At 44.0% G+C, this 20,946-nt stretch overlaps 1 protein-coding gene across 1 annotated transcript in view; it reads right to left on the bottom strand.

Annotated features, from left to right (window-relative positions):
* Positions 1 to 17,332, bottom strand: part of VSTM4 (V-set and transmembrane domain containing 4) — a gene marked incomplete at its 5' end in the record, with an annotated part of 37,910 nt that extends 20,578 nt beyond the window's left edge. The window contains 4 exons of the mRNA XM_082486685.1: positions 1,729 to 1,836; positions 3,359 to 3,427; positions 11,363 to 11,761; positions 17,278 to 17,332. Coding sequence (XP_082342811.1) covers positions 1,729 to 1,836; positions 3,359 to 3,427; positions 11,363 to 11,761; positions 17,278 to 17,332 — 631 coding nt within the window. The remainder of the gene's footprint in view (positions 1 to 1,728; positions 1,837 to 3,358; positions 3,428 to 11,362; positions 11,762 to 17,277) is intronic.
* Between the last annotated feature and the right edge of the window lie 3,614 nt (positions 17,333 to 20,946).

Here is a 20,946-nt window from a genome sequence, read left to right as displayed (position 1 = left end):
GTGGGCCAGTGGCCTTGTGGAGAAAAAGCAATGTGAGGCTGGTGGTGGCTGTGTCTGACACTGATGCTTCTTCCACTAGTGCTTCAGAAATTTAATTCCCTGATGCTTTACCGAATGCTGAGCCAGTTATTGTGGCTCTGGAAAACACTCTGATCAAGTGGACCTAGCTGAAAGGCTTGTCTGAAAATCTTATCTGTTGTGTACTGGGTGCCTGTCCGCTAAGCTTGATCCTGTTACACTTCCCTTGAGTCCATAAGTTTAATGCTGCCAGTGTTTACTGGATAATGTTCAAAATCTAAAGAAAAATTATGTGAAGCCTGCAATTATTCAGATATTAAGCTAGTGAAGAAAGGATTTAGCAGCTCAGAAGAAATTACTCTTTTTTTGTTGTATATACTTATTCTGTATTGTATTCTATATTATTCCTATATTTAACTGGTGTTGGCTCAATGTAATGAGACCTTTTGTCCAAGCTGCTTGTATGCTTACGCCAGCGTAAATCGCCAAAACCAGAAGCAAAATCTAGCCTAACATCTGCTAAAGAAAAACCGGGATACATCAGCGTGTCTAGTGGTTGTGGCTTCAGGGTGACTCACCATGACCAACATACTTAAGTGTGGATACTTCCACGGCACAAAACCTTTGTCATCACTTAACAGGGTAGGAAGAATAACATTGATCTTGCTCCTTCCTCTTGGCACGCAGAGTTGTTGGGCTCAGTTAGTCTACTGAGCCCACTACCAGGAATAGGGAGCCACAGCACAAATTGTGTTTGTGGTCAGGCAAGGGCTTCTGCATACATCTATTTTTGGTTTACGTGTCTTCTCCCTTGTGTATCTGAGTCACTCATTCCTTTGTGGTAGGTGTGTAGCGCTGAAGAGGCAGCAAAGTCACGATTGTCTCCTGTCATTAACAGGACAAATCACTACCAAACGTTTTTTGAAAGCTTCTGCTCAGAGACGGTCCTTTCGGTCTCCTCTAACATGGAGGCTGCTATCTCATCCTCACAGCTTGTGTGAGGTCTCCAAATAAACCGCTCTTAAACCAAAATGAAAGTAGAGCCTGCACCGGTATTCCACAGATCTGAAATAGCACTTTTGATTACAATAGGGCTGCTTTCATTCAGCTGTAGCCTCTTTGAGAAACCCTCTCTGAGGAACATAAGAATGAAACAGTAATCCTTGATCTTGAAAGATTAGTGTGAAAAGGCAGATCTGAATGATGAAATGATGCTTTTGTTTCAAAGAACACTACAAATGAGAGAGTGCTAATAACAGCCCCCGTATTCCCAAGAATATTGACAGCTAGCCAGGAAGGGAGAAGAAAACAGAACCGAGTAAGACTGCTTTGAAACCCCTCTAAACATCTGCAGAAATGGCACTCATGAAAAACATTAGCTAGATCTGATCAGAATGCAATTTAATGATACAGCTCTTGAGCTTCTTTGAAAAGATCTTCAATTTATGTTTATGCAAAACTGAAAGATTTTGAGACGTCCAAAGCAAATTTAAAGTGAAATAGCTATTCAAAGGGAGCAAAATGCCTTTTTTTTCTAGATTTGTTGGCAGAAATGTGGGGTGTTTTCTACTGATTTTTTTTTTTTCTTTTTAATTAAAATCAAGGCAAGGAGATATTTCTATTTTCTGCTTTTCCTGCTTTTTCTGCATTTTCCTTCTCCCCCCCCCCTCCCCCTTTGGCAAGGGCTTTGCAAAATGACATTTCACTCACCTGTGGATCTCCTCTTGTTCAGAAGTGACTGGCAGAGAATGACAAGTGTAAAAAGGAGGACGCTGATGATTCCTATTGAACACACAAACACTGCGTACACGTACAGATCTGAAAGCCAAGCGTAGATAGTGGTCAGGGTTGCAGCTGCGTGCTCCATGCTTACATGACAGAAACAAGTTACAGCTACAAGATCTAAACAGACCCCAGCCCAAAAGATTTAGGGTAATAGTTCAGAAGTACTTTAGCCCTCTTGAAAATTTCCTATAGTATCCTGCTCAGTTTAAAATTTGGTTGAAGTCTCCATAAACACAAATAGGTATAACTACACCTAAGACGGGGCTTACTCTCAGGAGGGAGGAAAGGGCTGGTTTGGGGTTTTTTCTTTTCTTTCCTTTTTTTTTTTTTTTTTTTTTTTTGCGGTGGGGCAAGCGGAAAACAAAAGGACTTCAGTTGGATTAATTCCCAGGTCAAACAGCTGTACTTTTTAAAAAAAAAAAAAAAATAAAAAAAATAACAAACACAGCCACAAAACCAACAACAAATGAAATCGCCAGGAAAAGCAGGGAGGCTGAATGGTTGAGGAAGGGGGAAGAAAGTCTGCGATTGCTGCTTCTGCTGGCAGCACTGGCTTGAAAATTTTGTATTTTTTTTTTTATTTTTGTTTTTCAATCTACAGTCTCAGTCTCCCTTCATGACCCTCATTCAGGTGCCATAACACATTTCCAGTGGAGGTGACAGGAGCTGTACCATGGCAGATCAAGATGGAGCACCTTGTTCAGAAGGAGAAATATTTAATGACTTATTTCTGCTTTTACTAGAGCTCTAGATAGAGTACTTTAAGGATGCTCTACCCATTATTGTCTTGAAACGTCCTTAGGGAGGTATATTGGCTTCTTTCCTGCTTCACAGAGAGGAAACTAAGCCTCAGAGGTCAAGCCTTCTTGCAGAAAATAGCGTTGCTGGAACGAGACCCCTGACCTGCAGTTCTGTGCCTCGTTCCCCTTACGCAGTACAACGATATAGTTTGTAAATTGTGGTTTAAACAGCAAGGCTCCCCACAGAATCAAGGTCATCCTGCAGGCGAGCACTCCTGCCTGGCAGGAGGCACAGCGGCTGCAAATGCCGTGCTGGCACTTCACTGGTGCTCCGGATTGGGGCAGCAGGAGGAGGAGGGAATCCCAACTGCGTGCAAATTCTGGATTTCGGTCTCCTGGAACAGTTGTCCTCTAATCTACACAGAAAATAGTACTTGCCTTGAAACTCAAGGGAGCTTTAAGCTCTTCTTGCAGTGCAGACCATGTTGGGTGAGCAGTTTCTATGGCTACTGGGAGTATAGAGTGCTTGGTACCTCTTCAGACGTACTCAGCACCTTCCTGGATAAGGGTCTGCACTCGCACTGCATGATTGGCCAGGCACGGGTTATCCTCCCATTGACCATAACAAATATATGAGAGAGGGAAGCTGGAGCCTTCCATTCTCTTTTCTCCAGCACCCCTTGTACTCTGTAGGATGGTTTCTCAGGGAAAGCTTGAGTTCGCGCAGGAACTATTCCTGATTGGGACACTTTAATTGTCCTGTAGCATAAACTAACATCTCATGTGGAGCCAGTAGCAGTTGGATGCATCTTTACCTTCAAAAAACTTCCAAGCTTCATGGTTTTTCTTGAAACTGGGATCATCAGAAGATTTTGATGCAATTACTGGGAAAGAAAAACAAAACAAAGATGACATGACAAGAACTGAAAATGTGTGGCGTAAAAAGTTGGGACCTCTTGAATGTAGTTCTGCTGTAGACTTCAGTGCACCAAGATCTTGCTTTATCTCACAGGATAATTACCTTTCAATGAAACACTTCAGTTATAAAACAGAATTATAAAAATATCTTCCAGCAAATCTCATCTGGCTTTGCACCCCCCATGAGTGCCATATGGCTTGAGACTGACTCCCTGTTGTCATCTTATTCTGGGAAGATGCAGTGTGTGGCTCTTCAACTGAAAGTTAAATGCAGTGAAGAGCAGCAAGAGAACAGAAACACACTTTAGAAGAGCCTAAGCCTTAGAATAAGGTGGCCATGTGCTCGTAAATTCTCTAATGGCTTCGTGAGGAGTAACCTAGGGAAAAAGCTGCCAATACTGTTATATGTAGCTGGTTAGATTCCGACTCTGTTCTCGGTTACCCAGAACTCATACCTCTAGGGTTGCACTCTGTGTTTCTGTCCCAAAACAGGCTACTTTTTAGAGAGGAGATGAACAACTTTTGCTCAAGAGAATGAGAATTTATTTTCCCTTATAGTTATATATTAAGAAGGATTTTTAACATGGTGGTCTATTTCTAAGTCTTAGAGGTTAAGGAAAAAAAATGATTGGAAGAGCAGTAGCTTTACTGAAGGATGCAGCTCTGAAGGCTTCTTGAGAATGACTCGGAGCCAGCCAAATTAGGCAAAGTTTTCTTAAAACACAGGAAAATTGTTCCAGCAATGCTTGACACTGAAGTAATCTCTGCCAACACGACAGCATTTCCCCAGCTTCAGGACTGACTCTATAGGCTCCTGATTTTGTCCTACATGCCTTCCTTCCGAAAGTCTTGTAGATGTCTGTTGGCAGGTTGAACTGACCTGCAATTCCTACAACAGCACCCAAATAACACACTGAGAGACCCCAAGTGAGAGCACTGCTCCTGAGTTTTTTTTCTTCTTACTTCCCTCAAAAGTTGGCTTCTATGCTATGCCTTTTAAATATACGTGGATATGATACCTGCTTATCTGGAGAAAAAAAAAAAAAAAAAAAAAAAAAAAAAACACTAAAAAAAAACACACCCATGCATGTATGGACTTTCTGAAGCATGGCCAAATGCATATCAATTGCATATCTGAGCTGGAAAGCAGAATGCATCTACTTACCCTCAGTGTCCTTGGCTTAGATGTAGGAACAGACTAGGCTGAACATCTTAATTAATGTAAACAGCTCTGTCACTGCTGTAGCAATGGCCATTGACTGTTGAGTGCAGAACAGTGTAAGTCCTCAGCTGGTGTAATTCCCCTGCCTATGGGTGGGAGTTTTTTTCCTCAGAAGAAAGACTGCATGACCACCAGTTGTACCAGCTCACCTTTATAGCCTAGTAAAAGGGCGGACTGAATGACTATGCTCTAACTCAATTAGAGAGGGGAAAATAGCTGCAGATTTTGCACAGAATTGTCCTCTCTGTTTCGGAAGGAGGAGCAGACTATAGAGCTTTGGGCAAATTGGTGAATGTCAATATCGCAATAGCTGTGCGACCTAGCACTAGAATCCAAAGGCTCTGACTGCTGGATCACTGTTCAAAAGCCTCTCTGCTCTCCTCAGCCAGATCACTTATGCGTGCTGACTTTTTTTTGATGACATCAGATTAGATGATCTCACTTATGTTAATCCATGATTTTTTTTCTGCTAGCAATGGAATAGGAGTCTGGTGATGTCCTCCAGATTGCCAACGAGGTCTGAACGTCCAAGAGAGGTTCATGTGGCAAATCATTAAAGAACAAATATCATACTGGAAAGGGAATTCATTAAGGAGTGCCCTGTAGGGATGTGAGGTGTGGGGCTAACTCAATGGATATGAATCTACTTTCAGGACTAATGAACTCTTCTATTTGGTTGTGATGAATCATGTGAAGCTCATCCTGAATATTTTAATGAATCCACTCATTTGTTACGTGAAAGCATCACACGTGTAGATTTTTTTTTTTGCAAGTATTTTAGAATACCTTCCCTGAAAAAAAAGGGCTTTTGTTCTTCTTGGAGGGGGGAAAGGGGGAAAGAATAATCTTGCATTCCTTATCTTGTAAAATTTTACCGTTAGAAAATGCCATATGCAACATATTTAATAGAACTCAGACTCTGTTCTATGGGAAACTGGCACATAAACTTCCCAAAAGACAGATTGTTGTGATCTTTACTTGTTTGTGTTGTCCATGCCAGTTGGACTGCCTAATTTTCTATGTTTGTCCTCCTACGTGTAGCCTCTTCTCTCGGATTGTAAACCATTTGGAACGTGTAATGCTTTTCCTAAGAGATGTGCAGTATCTTGGATAGTGGGCTTGAGGGATCACCCAACTGTAAATGATGGTTTGGAGGAGCTGCATATTGTTCTGAGAAGACTGTTCACTACTTTGAGTTTTCTGATAGGAAGGCAGTGGGAGAACCATCTTTCTGATGTCTTTTTTCCTCAAATAAACTGGTTTATGGTGTATTCTGTACTAAAATGAAGACCACTGACTTGGTTTTAGGCTAACATTGACCTCAGACGAGCCCAGGAAAAGAACAGATGCCTTTGTTAAGAAGATGGGGGAAGGGGAAAAGGTTCACCTTAGCTTAGAGGGAAGATGTTGCATGGCTGGGGTAGGAGACACTTCTTGGCAACATCAGGACATGGATTTCTCTTGGGTTTACTACCAAGATTTAACAGTAGCCTCTTAATAAATCTTATTTGATGTCTTGTATTCACTACACCTAAAGGGGCAAACTGCAAGAGTTCCAGTTTCAGCTGGGCCTTCTGAAAACACAAAGATGCTGCAGTTGACACATGAGTCCATGAACAGAAGACTGTGAGGACTCTATCCCCACCAGATGAGGCTCTTTTTCTGAAGAAATTTATTCGGTCCCTAAAGGAGAAGCCAGATATGTAGCTAAATGTTTAACTGCCATCATTACACATTAAGGAACTGTAGTCTGTAACTCAATTGTTTTTCCATGACTCCAATATGTTTACATGTATAAATTTATGTGTTGCAAGAAAATGCATTTGCAACTTCTTAATCGCCTACACAAATCCACGCCTGCAAACTTGCCAGCAAATAACAAAATCTGAATATAAGTTAATAGCCCTAGATACTGCAGACCCAGCTGTAATCTGGTAAGGTCTTTTGCTTTGAATAGCTACCACAGCCTGGTGGCTGACACAGGCTGTGTACTGAACTGCTGGAGGTTTTTTCTGCTTCAAGAGCAAGTCAGGTTTTGAAGAAGCAGAATGATCCTTTTTTGCGCTCCCTCTGGAAATGTCTGCCTTACACGGTGACCTCCTCTTCCTGAGCGAACAAAAAAAGGGACCTAAATGCTATTTCTGCATCCACTTGATGTGCAAGGTTGTAAGAAATTTTGCCTGGTGCTTTAGCATAAAGATACTATTTTGAATTTGGGCATAACTGCAGACACATTAACTGGAACAAAATGTTAGACAAGACAGCAACTGTCATTTATTTGAATACAGTTACCTTATTTGATAAAGCTCAAGCAGTACAATTTAAGTATCCAAATGCTTCAAGCAATTTGCATTGCTCCTTTTTGTTGCATCCTGGATCTAACTGTAATATAAGTAAATCCCTTTGCAATAAAAAGTGTAACTGATCATAATATAAAATACAGAGTGTGTTTGGAAGAAAATTTCCTTGAAAAGCCCAAGTGTTACCATTGGGGAAATGGGAGACTTTATCACTGCTCTGAAAAGAGTTTCCTTCCCTCCCATGTGTAGTAAGTCCTGTGCGCTCACAGCGCATTAACCAAATGCTAAGTCCTTTGTTTCCAGTAAAGAGGCTTTTAGCAGTAAAACAGTTGCTATGGCGTTTAAAGATACGTCACTTTTCAGATGTCTTTTAGTATCTTTAATCTGGATTTAGAATTAGAATAAATATTCCTTTTTTTTGGGGGAGGGGGCAGGGCAGTGGTGGTGTCTGCCTCTGATTCCCACAGGGCGTCCCGGGGATGTGTTTAGGCTGCAGGTGGGACTGCCTTCCTCCCTTGGCTCGGGCTTCCTGCTCTGCTTTGGGTTACCTTTGAAGCAGAGAGAAGCAATACAGCTGACCAGACAGTGGGAGAGTCATGAGTCTCAAATCCCCACTCTGATTACATATTCATAAATCATACTAAAAATCAGGGGGAAAAAGTAGTACTTAAGGGATGGACTGAAAAGTTACAATATTCCTTCTTTGCAATAACTAAATTGATCTGAACCCCCCCACTTTAGCTGGGAAGAGCAATGAGAAGTTTCTGTGTTATAGTTAGCAATAGCCTGAGCAGCTACAGAAGATGCAGAGTGGCTTTTTGTGAGGAAGGGTATGACAGGTGGTCAGACTATTTTATATTCTTCTGCAGCCATTTACCTGGAACGTGTCATTCCCTTTCCAAGCACTCCTGACAAATCCATGTTTCACTACAGGCATTTAAGAAATTCCATCATTCAGCGAATAAGAAAATACTCTTTAAAATGCTGACCTGCCCTATGAAATTACATTATCGCAGGAAAATCCTACAAAGGATTCTCCATCTGATTTCCTCTCTCTTTTTTTTTCTCTTTTTTTCTTGTTTTCTCATTTTCCCTGCAAGCCTGCTACTTGTTCTGCACTCCTTGGGACGTCTATTGGTCTATTTTGCAAGTCCTTTGTGCAAGAAACACATTGCTTGTTATCCACTCTGCCTTTCAGTGTACTACTCTTGGAGACAGCTACCTAGTTTTGTGAAGAAGATCTGAGGGGAAAGGTCAGTATAGTGTAAGCCCCAAGCTGAAACAGTGCTTTCCTCCATCGCTGCTTCTCTCTGGCCCTCTGTAGCTCCCATCCCTCAAGTTATTCTCAGAATTTCTTCCCCAGAGCACTGGAAAAAGGTGTGGTCTATGCTCGAAGAGACTCTGGGATTGTATGGTGGCCTCCTAGCCCTGCTTGTAGGCCTGCAAGCTTCAGCCCTGGCCATCCATTGGAGGTGCTGTTGGAAGTAACACCACCTGGTAGTTACTCTCAGCCTCTCCTCCTCTTCTCTGCCAGCACAGCGTTTGAACACTTGTTCTTTGTAGGCTGAGGTGAGAGCCTTGGCTTCCCTTCCCTACACCACTCGCCAGCTTTGCCCCTTCTCAAAGGTGAGAGGCTGAAGCAGTTGGGGTGAGCAGTCCTCCTGCTTCCCAGTTCCTTCTCGACTGTGGCTGAATCTCTGCTTTTAGCCAAATCTAGAGGGATGAAGGAGGAAGAGATAGGGAGAGGAGGAGGAGAGCCAGTTCCCAGCCAAGCGCAGGAACAGCAGGGAAGAACGACTGCTGAGCATGAAGCCAGTTAATGCCTGAAGTCTGTAGGGCTAAATCATGCGTGCAATAAAGTTTCATTTCATATCCTCGTGTGGTTACAAAACTAACCGCCGTGTCTTGGCTCCAGCCACCCAACGTGGGGTCAGTGCTTGTAAAACTTAATGCCCTCCAGAGATTAAGGTGGCTGAATTCAGAGGTGGGCTCTAGTGTTTTTACTTCTTCCCATTCAAAAACAAAAGAGTGAAAACAGCAATAAAAATCAAACAAGTAACTGTTCTTTGAGCTGTGAATGAATGAATGAGCTAATGAATTCTGTGTCACATAGCCTAATGGCCCCCCTCTCCACAACAAACTCAGCACTGGCCACCTCCTCCCGTGGTAATGTCCAGGAGACCCCGTTACTGACTGTGATGTGGAGTGTCACTGGGCACATGACAGCTCAAGAACAATAATTACCTTTTTTGTTCTTACGGCTTGCTTTCAGTGAGGAAATTCATGCAGACCGTCTCTCCCTCCCGCCAGCCAATTTCACCTTACTTATACTACCTTAATATCTTTAAGACTGTTATTTCATTAAAATCAGCCCATGGACTCAAAAGGGTGCAGGCTAGTTGATAGTGTGATCATGGAGGCTTTGGTTTCTTTAGGATACCAGGTTATGGATTACAGATGACGTTTGGCTGTAGGATTACATTTCTGACTCATGATACTGATTGCTCTGGCAGTTTGTATTTAGGAATCTAATGAACTTTGGTGAAGCTTTCTTTTGAGTCCCACTTCCTTGGTCTTCTGTGCAGAAGAAGTGGGGCTGATGCACACAGCTGGGGTCTGGGTGCTGGAGCGGTGGGCTTTTCCCTGATGGAGACAGGTAAGGGGTTGGGAATCTAGTTTGGACTTGGGTCCTGCTCTGTCATTATCTATATTTCTGACTGTCTGCAACCAGGAAGAAGAGGAAATCCCATATGAACGTCTTAGAGGCTTTGCAGACAAGTTTTGCATACACAATAAGACCAAATAGTTTAGACTAGGATTTTCTTTCTGTTGTTTAAAATTGATCCATGGTGTTTGCTGCTAATCTAAATAGAAGTTCAGCTTTGGATCGTTCGTGTCTTTCATCATTGCTAATAATAATCAGCTAATTACATTTTGTTAATGCCATGATTCCTCAAGGCAGATTTAAACATTGCTGGTCAATGCGAAGCTGCTCTTTATGTCTTGTTATACTGTGTTTTTCACATCTTTGTTCTCGTACTTCTGTCAGATCAAAATGAAAGCTTGTGATACCTGAGCGCTATCCACAGGAGATCACACATTCACAAAGATTAGTTTTTACTGTCACATTTGTCTCCCTGGTGTGTGTATAATCCAAAAGTGATACGGAAACCTGAATGACACCAGTGAAGTTGGCATTGACAGAATGTGCTTTGGATTAAGACTACGTAAATGTGTTTGAATCTATCTTGAAAAGGCCTGTAGTCAGCAGAGTTCCCTCAGAGCAAAACTGGTTTCGGAGGAGAGCCCGGGCCGCTTTTGCCAAAAGTTTAATTAGATAAGTGGGATTAGGGATTAGCTACAGGAATAACCTTTGCAGTCTGAACACAACAATAAATTTAGCATCAACGGCAGTGGCAGAAACTTCATGAAGTGGAGTTTTCTCCCACAAGTTTTTCTGTGATTGCTGCATGAGTTTTTTGAACTTCTAGACCATGGACCAAGCAGTCACACTTTAATTTTGGCATTATCTTTAGAGCTGGCACTGTGGGAAATCAATTTTTCTGTTTATAAAGCCACAAGCAGGGCGCTAGTTTGGTGGCTAGTGCTAATGGCACAACTGCTGAGCTCAACCACCTCTTCAAAGGAGTCTATTCTCTAAAAGCCAGTTTCACCCATCTCTGAAAGTGTGGGTATGGTGGTGTTAGATTTGTGCTGACCCATCCCAAAGAGAAGGCCTGTTTTCAACTTCGTTCAAAACCCTCCCTTGTTGCTGGTCACTTTTTTAGCTGAAGTTCAATACCAGCAGGCTGGTCACTGCTTTTCTAGCTCAGCTTTCTGGCTACAAGTGATATAATCAAAAGTACAGAAGTGGTACTAGAAATGCTACTTACCAACTGCTGCTGGGCTAGAACTAAAAGCAATGAAAACACCACAAGAGAGGCAAAACAGAGATCTAAAATATAATGCTTGTATTTCTGGCCGACCCACTGCATATTCTTCCGAAAATAAGTTAATTTCTCTCTCTTACTGTCTCTTTGTATTTAAATAGGAATGGCATTTGTTTATTCCCACTAGCAAAGTTGTAGAGACCTGTAGCTGAATGTGAAAGAGTTTTAATTACTGCTGTTCTGGTAAAAGGCAAAGGAAATAGACTATCTTCTACAAATCTACCAGTCTTCTCACTTCACATTTTATTTTGGGCTGAATAATGTTTAAATTGTAATGTGTAAGTGAAGAGGTTGAGTATTAGCTTTTCTTCTCGTATCCACAGATAACACTAAAAAGTGACCTTACTTCAAATGTCTTACGGATGAAAAAAAGCAAAAAAGGTTCATGGCACAAGAAAAATAATAGAATCGAAATCAGTAGTCTCTCACCTCTTATTTCAGTAGCTGCTGTGCCATTTGACCATGCTGTCCACTTATTCCTGTGTTTGCCAATTTCCTGGACTTTGCATATATAATGTCCTTGATCTGTTTGCTGGAGACTTAGAATAAGAAATTTGTACATAGTTCCGTGTTTCTCCTTAAGAAGATGAAGTCTTTGCTTGTGGAAATGATGAGTATAATTTCCATAATACTGGACAGACCCAAACTTTGTCATTTTGATCATCAGATACTCCTGGGTAGGTGACGCAGCAAAGACCCACCGCACAGCCAACAAATTGTCTGTCTTTCTCTTTTGAGAAATGTGGCAGTAAAGGGTAGCATTATCTCCCTCGGAGTATCGCACTGTCGGTCCCGGAGAGACTGTCACATTTAAAGCCTCACAAACATCTGCAAAGGAAAGAAAAGATGGTGAGAATCCTCCATATGGGCACAGCAGCACCACAATCTGTCCCAGCATACAAGTCCACCGCAGGTGAACTGATGGCACCCATTCAGTGTGCAGCAATGTAATGAGCTTCTAGAACCTGACATCTACTGTCTCTCTGTGAATGTTAGAGATGGTATGAGGCCCTCCTTCTGTGAGTCTGCTCGAGTATTCTTGCTGTCGCTAATTAATAAGATAGGGCTGAAGTGGACACCTGCTGTCATAGGCCCAACATCCCATAATCTCAGGTCAGTCTGAACAAGCGTTAATCTAAAACTATCTTGGAGCAAGAGCCAAGAATGTCTTATGGAAAGCTGTTCCATGACCAGCTTCTGACGACTTGCATCCTTCTTAGGACAGCCAGGCTAAATTGTTTCAATAGCCAGTTTATGCCATTTGTTCCTGTGCCAACTTTAAGCTTAAATAGTGTTTTCTTCTCTAGCACTTGCTTCCTGACTCCATATAGAAAGCAATTACCTGGTGTCTCAGCCTTCGCTTTGTTGAGCTAAAGAAGTCAAGCTCTGTTAGTCTCCTCTGGTAAAGTAGTGTCTCCACTTCCCTATTCGCCTTAGTACCTCTTCTCTGCATTGGTTCCAGTTTAAATATTGGGTTTGATTGTAATTATTTTAATTTTTTTTTAATGTGGGTGACTGGAATTGTAGACAGTGTCTGGAAAGAAGCTCTCCAATGTCCTGTGAAATAGTCGTGGTACTTCCCAGATTTGACTGGGATATACCTTGCCTGGTATATCCCAGAATTGTGTTGTCCTTTTCATGGTATTTTCACGTGTGATTATACGTCAGCTGATAATTAATATGCTTTCTCCCTCCTTTGTCATTTGTGGTTCAGTCCCTAGCATATCAAAGAAATTCTTACTAATACCCAAGTACGTGACTTTGCTTTACGAAGTTCTGCTCTGCTTTTGTTACTTGGTCCTGAGTTTTTCCTACGTGCTATCCCAATCTTACACTAACTTGATAAGGTCACGTAATTTCAACGTGCATGCTTGTCTACTTCTTTTAGAAATCATTTGTGCAAACCTTACGTGATACTGTTCCCTAGACGATTACTGAAAGTCTACTAACTTCCCCATGTGCCCATAACCAGCTCCTCACTTTACAGTTCCCCATGGCCTCTGTTTTAAGTAATGTTCTCCTTGTCATAATCAAATCTCAAGTCTGCGTTAAATCTGTCAGATTAGTCCTGCTGACTACAAATTCAATTCAATCTGACGTTATTTGCATGACAAAATACAACATGAGATTATATTGGGACAAATTATTATTCCACTGTTCCATTCATTTCTGACTCGTTTTTCTGTTCTTCAGCTTGAACCTAGCTTAGACCAGTTGTTCGTCTCTCTGTTTTATTTCTAACCACCGGCAGTATAGGTGAAGGTTGAAAGAAGTCCATAGCTGTTCATTAGAGATTTTTCTTTCTTGACCTAAGTGATTTACGCTGGGCTGATTTTCTGAGGCATGGGAATCAACACTCATTTTATTTCCTTCCTAATGTTCATTAAAAATGTTCTTATTAGTCATATCAGAGACTGATCTATTTTTGACCAATGGTATATTGTGGCAATGTGTTCCCTAAATGACTTGTAATGTGTAATCTACCGGTCTGATGGCATCCACTAGAAAGAGAACTATCTTTCAACAGTGAGCAAGCACTCCCTGAAATGCACTCTGCAAAGCATGAAATGTCCTCTAAAATGTGAATATTAAGCTTCCTGTTATGTGAATATACTGTACTCAAATACTAATGAGAATTGCAACTCTGGGAGAATGATTTTTTCATTTCTGGACACTTTTCTAGCACATCAGCTAGGAACATTTTAACAAAAGGGATGAGCGTTTTGGCAGAGACTCTTGTCTGACATCAGCTCCTGAAACACAAACATACATTTATCTTCAAAATGAGCAAGTCAAGTATTTCCATTCTATTTCTGAAGGAGTATTGGAGGCAGAGACACTGGTTTTATGGCCCCAGTGAAGCTGTGAAATGGAGTGGTGAATTATATCACCTTACTTAAAGTAAATCCACAAAATTAAAGAACTTACATTGCAGCTGTTTGAGAAGAACCTTCTGAAAATTAATAGTGTAATAATTATTTGGGGTCATTTCAATAGAAAGCTGTACTGAACAGTGTATTTTTCCAAGTAGACATTATTTTTTCTTTATGAAGAAAATAAGTTGTATAAAGAAAGGGTTTTTTTTTTAATTTCTTTAAGGAACTACAGCTAAGCATGGCCTAGATTATTGATATAATTATCTGTGCATGGTGTTTGTGTGTGCAATTCATGTAAGTGCCAAAGCAAGAGATCATTTTGGATTGTAGAAAGCACACAAGTAGAACAGGATGTTGAAATCTAAAATTAAGGCTGAATACCACCAAAAGCTTTCCAGGCATGAAACGTCAGTTATTGCTTGTTGGAGTTACCTGACCTTGGTGCTTTGCAGGCAGATGTGAAGATAAGATGGCTGCCTCTGCCATCAAAATAAGATTAAATTTTGAAGGTTGTGCTGCTCAGTAAATAACGAATAAGTTTAAGAATTTCAAAACTTTGGGGGGTTTTTATAATTACTTAGGCTATAAACATTTAATAAATAATTTATTAAAATGTGGTTTGGGTAAATGAAAAACACAAACTTTTTGTACTGAAATTACGAACATGTCGTGAAAACTGTAAAGAAAAACAATTATGTCATTTTCCTGACATGTGAACTTCTTGTTTGAAAAAGCTGGCTAGGATTAATTGTGGAATAGCGTCCCAAAATAAAAGGCAAAAGAATCATTGCTTAATTCGAAACTAGGCAGAACATAGTGCCAAAAAGTACCCAAGAGAAAATACAGAGGAACTCAGATGTGGTGATGATGGAAACCTCTGCAAGAAGATAAAGCAGCATTGTACGTGGGGGCTCCGATCCCTTTCTAGCTGTTTACACTCATACAAACATTGACATTTTATACCTAAGGATGGGGACATGCTTTTTTATAAGGAAATATCAAGTTTTGCATCCTTCATGTTGTCTGATCAGTGGGAACCCATCTCCTTATCTTTCTTCTGTGGCTCCTATTGGTGTGGCTGTACAAGCGCAGCAATGGGGTGAGTTTGGGAAATTTCCTGATGCTTTTACCACGATCTCATGTCATCTTACATTGAACAGGGTCAGGTGATGCTTTATATAAAACAGAAAAAAATTGTCCATTTGACTCTATCCTCCCACTGCCATTGGAGCAGGAACAGTGGTGGATCTTGGAGGAAAGAGGTCATTTACCTCTTATGTGGAAAGGAAAAACCTCATTCAGGGCTCCCAGACACTGGAAGAAATGTTCCTCCTGTCTTTAGCAAGTGCTGGATCAGCCCCAACATGAGGTTTACCCTTGTAATGGGCTCCTTGCCAGGACAGGAGACTCCTCCACAACTTGAGAGAAGGCTCATGTGCCAACAGAGCACTGAATTTCTAGACTCCAGATTGCTGCTTGAAGTGAGGAATCACTGTTTTTCTTCTCCTGCCTTCCCAGTATAGCATGATGTAGCCACTCAGGTGGAGCTCACCGCAAGAGTTTTAGTTTTGCTTCTGCTTGGAAAGGGAAACTATTTATAGAAAAGGGGAGGAGAGTGAGTCAAAGACTTGAGGATTCCTTTGCAGTGTGCTTAATCATCAAGCATGTCTTTCCTATTTGCAACCAGCTCACTTAGTTGTCCCCATCCCGATGTTTTAGCCGTTTGTTTCTTGGGGACCCTCCACCTGCATATCCCACTAGCCCGTTGGCAGTCAGGGAAGGTTACTGCTCATTAAACTCTGTTTTGAAAAACCCTATTTTGAAGATAGTCGATTTCTGCTTACACCAGTTCAATTCCAAGTATTAGCTAGGTTTGCGCTTTGTTGTCTGCCATATTACATAGCAAACCACTTTCACGGCACTGTCAGAAGTAACAAATTATACTTTCGGCAGCCAGAAACCTGTCTATGGCAGGGCTGTCCCCTCTCTCCGTGCTGGAACAGTAGCAGAGGACCCGCAGTCACTGCTGGGTCCTTATGTTTGGTGAGCAGTTTCAGCGTGGCTGTGTTTTTGTGGAAGAACCCCAGCTACTTCGGTGGAGATACTCATGAGTAGAGTTGCTCCTGTGCACTACTGCTCAGGATCCAAGTTGAGTGTTACATATAGTCCCTTCTTCCTTCCTCCATGGAGACTGACAGGTAGAATTTACAACCCACCCTTCAGGCCTGAGAGGACTTTTTCCCCTCAGCCCCTGCTGATAGCCAAGGGACTAGAGAGCCGTGCCACCAGGGCTGTTACCTTCTCATTTTGGATTTGCGTCACCAGAAGCATATGGGATGGCTTTTACCCCTGTTGTACTTTGTTCTGTTACTGTCAAAGCCTGCTTTATTTTGACTTCTCTAAAATTAAAAAGTAAGGAGAGCAGATAGGCCAGGAAGAAGCCAAGCTGTTTGTTTAAATGAAAATAATTAAGAGCTGGCTAGCAATATCACCAACAGCAACCAGCTGTTTTCAGTTGGACGGATCTGTCTGTAAGTTTCACAAGTCAGAGGCTCCTTCTCTGAGAAAGCTTCTGCAGTGACTAAAGATGGACTTGAACCAAACCTCTGCCTCCACCACCTCCTGCCCTTTTGAGGTGAAGATCCAAATCCAGCTCTTTCATTAACCTGGAATGAGCAGGGCTTTCCCACTCCCTAACTGTCACTGTGCCTTGTAGTTCAGATCCAGACTCTGTGTCCGTTTTGCAGCTTTAGGACACAGCAAGGGCTGGTGCACCTTTGATTTTGGAGGCAGAAAGGTCGTGAGTAGAGGATGTCCTTTACAAGTGACCTATGGGTTCCGTTCCCACTGGATGCCTATAGGATCTAGGCCCCCGTGGGAAAAGCAATGCCGAACCTCCCTTTGCCTCAACTTTGCCTGCGGTTCCTCGATGCGGCTAAACATCGTCCCGCCTGGCACAGAAGGTGGCAGGGGACGCCTTTCCATAAACTTCGGCATGGGAAGGGTATTTTGGTGGCAGCACGCTTGCGGGTCAGGTCGCTGTGCAGAAGCGCTGCCGCCGGGAGCCCGGGAAGGCGGCGGCAGAGCGGGGTGAGGGACCAGCCCGGGCCGGGGGGCGGCGGGGAGAGCCCGGCCGGCTCGGAGCGGGGCGGTGGGAGCGGTGCTGCCGGGCTTCCCCGGGCGGCGACATCCCCCAAACCTCTCGCTAAGCGCTCCCCCCCCGTCCCCCCTCCCGCTGCCAGAACCCCGGGCGCCGCCGCGGCGCCTTCCCCGGTGCCGACGGTGCGGGGAGGGAACGGGGGGGGGGGGGGCCGGACCCTGCCCCGCGGCGCGGAGGGGCGGGCGGCAGCCCGAGGCGGGGCCCGGGGTCCCGCGGGCGGCCGAGGGGGGGCTGCCCCGTCCCGGCCGGGAAGGGAAGGGGCTGCCGGGGCCGGGCGCCGGCCGCTGCGCGCCCGCGGTGCCGCTTACCTGGGGCCGGGGCCGTGGCCAGCAGGGCGGCCAGCGCCGCGGCCAGGAGGCGCATGGCCCGCGGGGCGCCGGGTCCCTTCCCGTCCCTTCCCTCTCTGTCGAGCTGCCTCCCTCCTCTCCTGCCCGGCCTCTCGCCTCCTCCCCGCCCGGTCCTCCCTTCACCCCTTGCCTTTCATCTCCTCCCCTTTCTCCTCCTTTTTTTCTGCTTTCTTCCTTCCCTCCCTACTTCTCTGCTCTTCCCACCGTCCAGCCCCTTATTCAATTCTCCTCCTCTTTTTCTCGCCTTGCTTCCCTTTCTTTTCTCCCCACCAAGCTCAGGCCTCTGGGCTGGCGCTAGGGCTAGACAGGGCTGCTCCATCCGTAGCCTCTGTGATCCCCCTGCGCGCACCCCCTGCCCGATGGAGACGGATCTGTGCAGGTGGTAAGCGGGGAGGTCCCTCTCTGAGCACAGAAAGCCTCTTTGGGAGCGGATGAGAGAGACAGCCCGGCAGCCAGGGGCTGTGGGGCAGGGAGGTGGGATGCTGCAGGCTGTGTTATGCATCCTCTCTGCTCTCTGGGAGGTGTTTGGAATTTTGCAGGCCCTCATGCCTGTTCCCCTCATCCCACTCCTTAACTGGAAAAGGACCACCATTTCCAGGCAGTTCTAGTTAATGGCCGTCTCGCTTTCAGCGGGCTATGTTGGTGACAGCCTGGGGACAAGGAGGCCTGGCAGACAAGAGTGGCCCTTCAGTTGGTGGGTGCTTTAGGCTGTTCGGACACCTGTGCTGAGACATTACTCCCAGTGTTCTGATGTTGGGACAATTTTATCCTCTGCTGTGGCAGCACAACTACTGACCACTGACATTCACCTTCTCTCTAAAAGAGTCCTAAATTCATTGATATTAGCAGCTTAAGGTGCATCACCCCAAGGTTACTGTGCTTGTTTTGCCAAATGGTACTGTACTTCTAGCCCAGAAAGGATAAGGGGAAGTTGGCACCTGGCAGTCTGCCCCTGCCCTTCCCCTTTGCTCCTTTTGAAAGTGGTTATCATTTGAAAGCCCACAAACCTCCAGAGACACAGGCTTAATCCTTCTGCCCGCAGGTGTCACGGGTTATGCCTGATTTTAGTATTCACGTTGCATGAAGTGTGGATGATACAAACACTTTGGCATTCCTGCTTCCCTGGATAGGGCAATTAGTACAGATTTAGCTACTCCACCCCTCTCCTAGTAATCACTTTGGCAGGATAAAACTTGTCTGCTTTTAAGCATCACAGAAAATTTAACGTGTGCTTCATCTGATCCTTATGAGACTCAACACTGCCATTGATATCGTGCAATTCATTTAATTCAGGGACAGACTTCTGTGTCCGTACAGCAAACACTCCTCACAAGAGAATGACAGGTCTGGATTGCGCACAGAATAATCAGCAGACATGAGGAAAGAGAGGGAGTTGTTATAAATTTTACTGCCTGGGGAGCTAATTAAGATTTGTAGATTCAAGTTTACTCCTTTAACATAGCAAAGGGAAATCCTACCAAAGAGCTAAGCTAATTCAGAAAGAAACAAATTCACAAAAAAAAACCCTGTATCAGCAATTATTTAGTTTGATGGTCCTGATGGAAGTTCCATCTCAGGAAGTCCTTGGACTGCTGACTGAGAGGGAAACCAGGGATGACTGATTTTCCATACTCTTTTCCAAAGCATTTGCAGCTTGCCATTGTTGGAGAAAAGATATTAGGCTGGACGGACATTTTAGGCCTTCCCATATAATTCTGCTAGGCTAAGTCATGCCTCATTCCATGTCATGTTACTTCAGTCTACTGATCTTTTAATGGTGTGTACAAAATACTGATGTAAAGATATCAATACGGACTGCCTAAGCTCTCGTGTGAGTGCCTGGACCCTACAGAGCTTAAAGATGCACTATGAGAATCAGTATCAATGTTTGTCATTGTTTATCAGCCCATCCAGTTACTGATGGCACTAACGGTTCCTTTAATTGCATCAAGAACCCTAATGAGCTTTGGGACAGAACTAGATCGATCAATTGGTGAGAAGGCTTCATATGATGTATTTGCCTGTGACAGAAGATAGATAAAAGAAGAGTCAGAGGCACATCTGGGCTTCTCCAGTGTCATGTGCCTGGCAGATTACTGAAAACATTCTTTCTGTTTTGCAGCTCGTGATCTCTGCACCTTTGACAGTTCCCTGTGTCTTGTGGGTTCTCTCTTTTGTGTAGTATTACTTAGTTCATTTCTCCCCCACTGAAAAATCTTCATTAAGATAAGAACATGAAAAGTGCTCCTTATACTAAAGGGATATTTCTTTTAAGTTTCAGAATGTAAAGTGGTTTAGGCTGAAAGTCTTTTATTCTTGTCATTGCATAAATAAACTCAGGTGATGCTGCTTTTTTAGTTCTTTTTTACCCAGGGAGAGTTTTCCATTGCACAGCTAGGAACAGGACCCATAAGCTTCTATGCACGGAGCTCTCTCTTGCCACTAATATGCACCACCAGTAGCATTTGTTGGGCAACTCAGCACCTAACATAGCTAAATAAATCTACATTTTGCCACTCTCTTGGGATATACTCATGGGCCAGATGGCACTGGTCAGGCTAGTGAGCTGTGGAGAAGCATGGACTGTCGACCTCCCATCTTCTCAAATTGGCTGCTGACTTGTTGGATGATACTACACAAAGCAGTTCCAACCTCTGGGCTGCAGCTGGGTGATCTGTAACCTTCCTTTGTGCCTGGATTGGAAGGGATTGCTAATGGAACTGGGGCAACCTGCATGAAAGGTTGCAATTATGTGGTTTGCATTATTTCACTGTTAAAATCTTTCATCCCCTCAACCCATTGAGCAGCCAAGATCCTTCTGCTTTTGCAAAACGTTCACTCAAGCTTGTCGATGCCTCATACCAGATACTGTCACAGTTTACCCATGCACCAAAACTCCCAGAGGCCAAATGAAAGTGCAGTACAATTCCCTTTTTTTTTTTCACCCACAGGCCAAGCACACAGCCCTGTACGCCAGCGCACCTCCCTTAGCTTCTCTGGAAGTGTGCTGACGCATGCGAGCGGAGCCTCTGACCCGCAGGATATGGCTTTCTCAGCTTTGGCAGCACCTACGTGGCCTTGTTTCCTGCCGGAACGGGTCTGCTCTGACGCGGAAAGTGCCTACTCAGCGCTCCGGTGCAGCTGACACAGCTCAGACTGCCTTTTCGCGCAGAGCTTGGAGCCCCTGGCTCCCTGGGGGCAGCGTTATTGAAATCACCGCCCTCAGTCACTCTGGGTGGGACCCGCTGTGCAAATCCCCTTTGCCTCTCCGCCGGGTCACATCTATCAGGAGATGTAACAACAGGCTTTTGCTCTCCTGTCCTCCCTCCCTGGCTGCTATTCTTAACCTGTCTTCTTCAATTAAAAGGTCTTACTAACGTCCCCAAATCTGTCTCCAAAAACTCCTGCAGGATTCCCTGTGAGCAGAATCGTGGGTTGCCCTTGTAGCAATGTTGCAGCGCAGCGTCGGGATATGGTAGCACCCACTGCAACTGGCACAGGGCGGCTTTGGCTGGGCTTCGGCACTGGGACAAATGTCTCCCCAAGGCTGCAGCTCTCACCGTGTGTAGGTGGACTGGGGTGGGCTGATTGCCTGCTCTCATACCTGATATGCCGTTAAGGAAAGTTATG

This window comes from Vanellus vanellus, assembly GCF_965231255.1.
Source record: "Vanellus vanellus genome assembly, chromosome: 7".
Lineage (NCBI taxonomy): Eukaryota > Metazoa > Chordata > Aves > Charadriiformes > Charadriidae > Vanellus > Vanellus vanellus.
The sequence above is the reverse complement of the archived record's forward strand: the minus strand, read 5'-3'. Positions and strand labels throughout refer to the sequence as shown.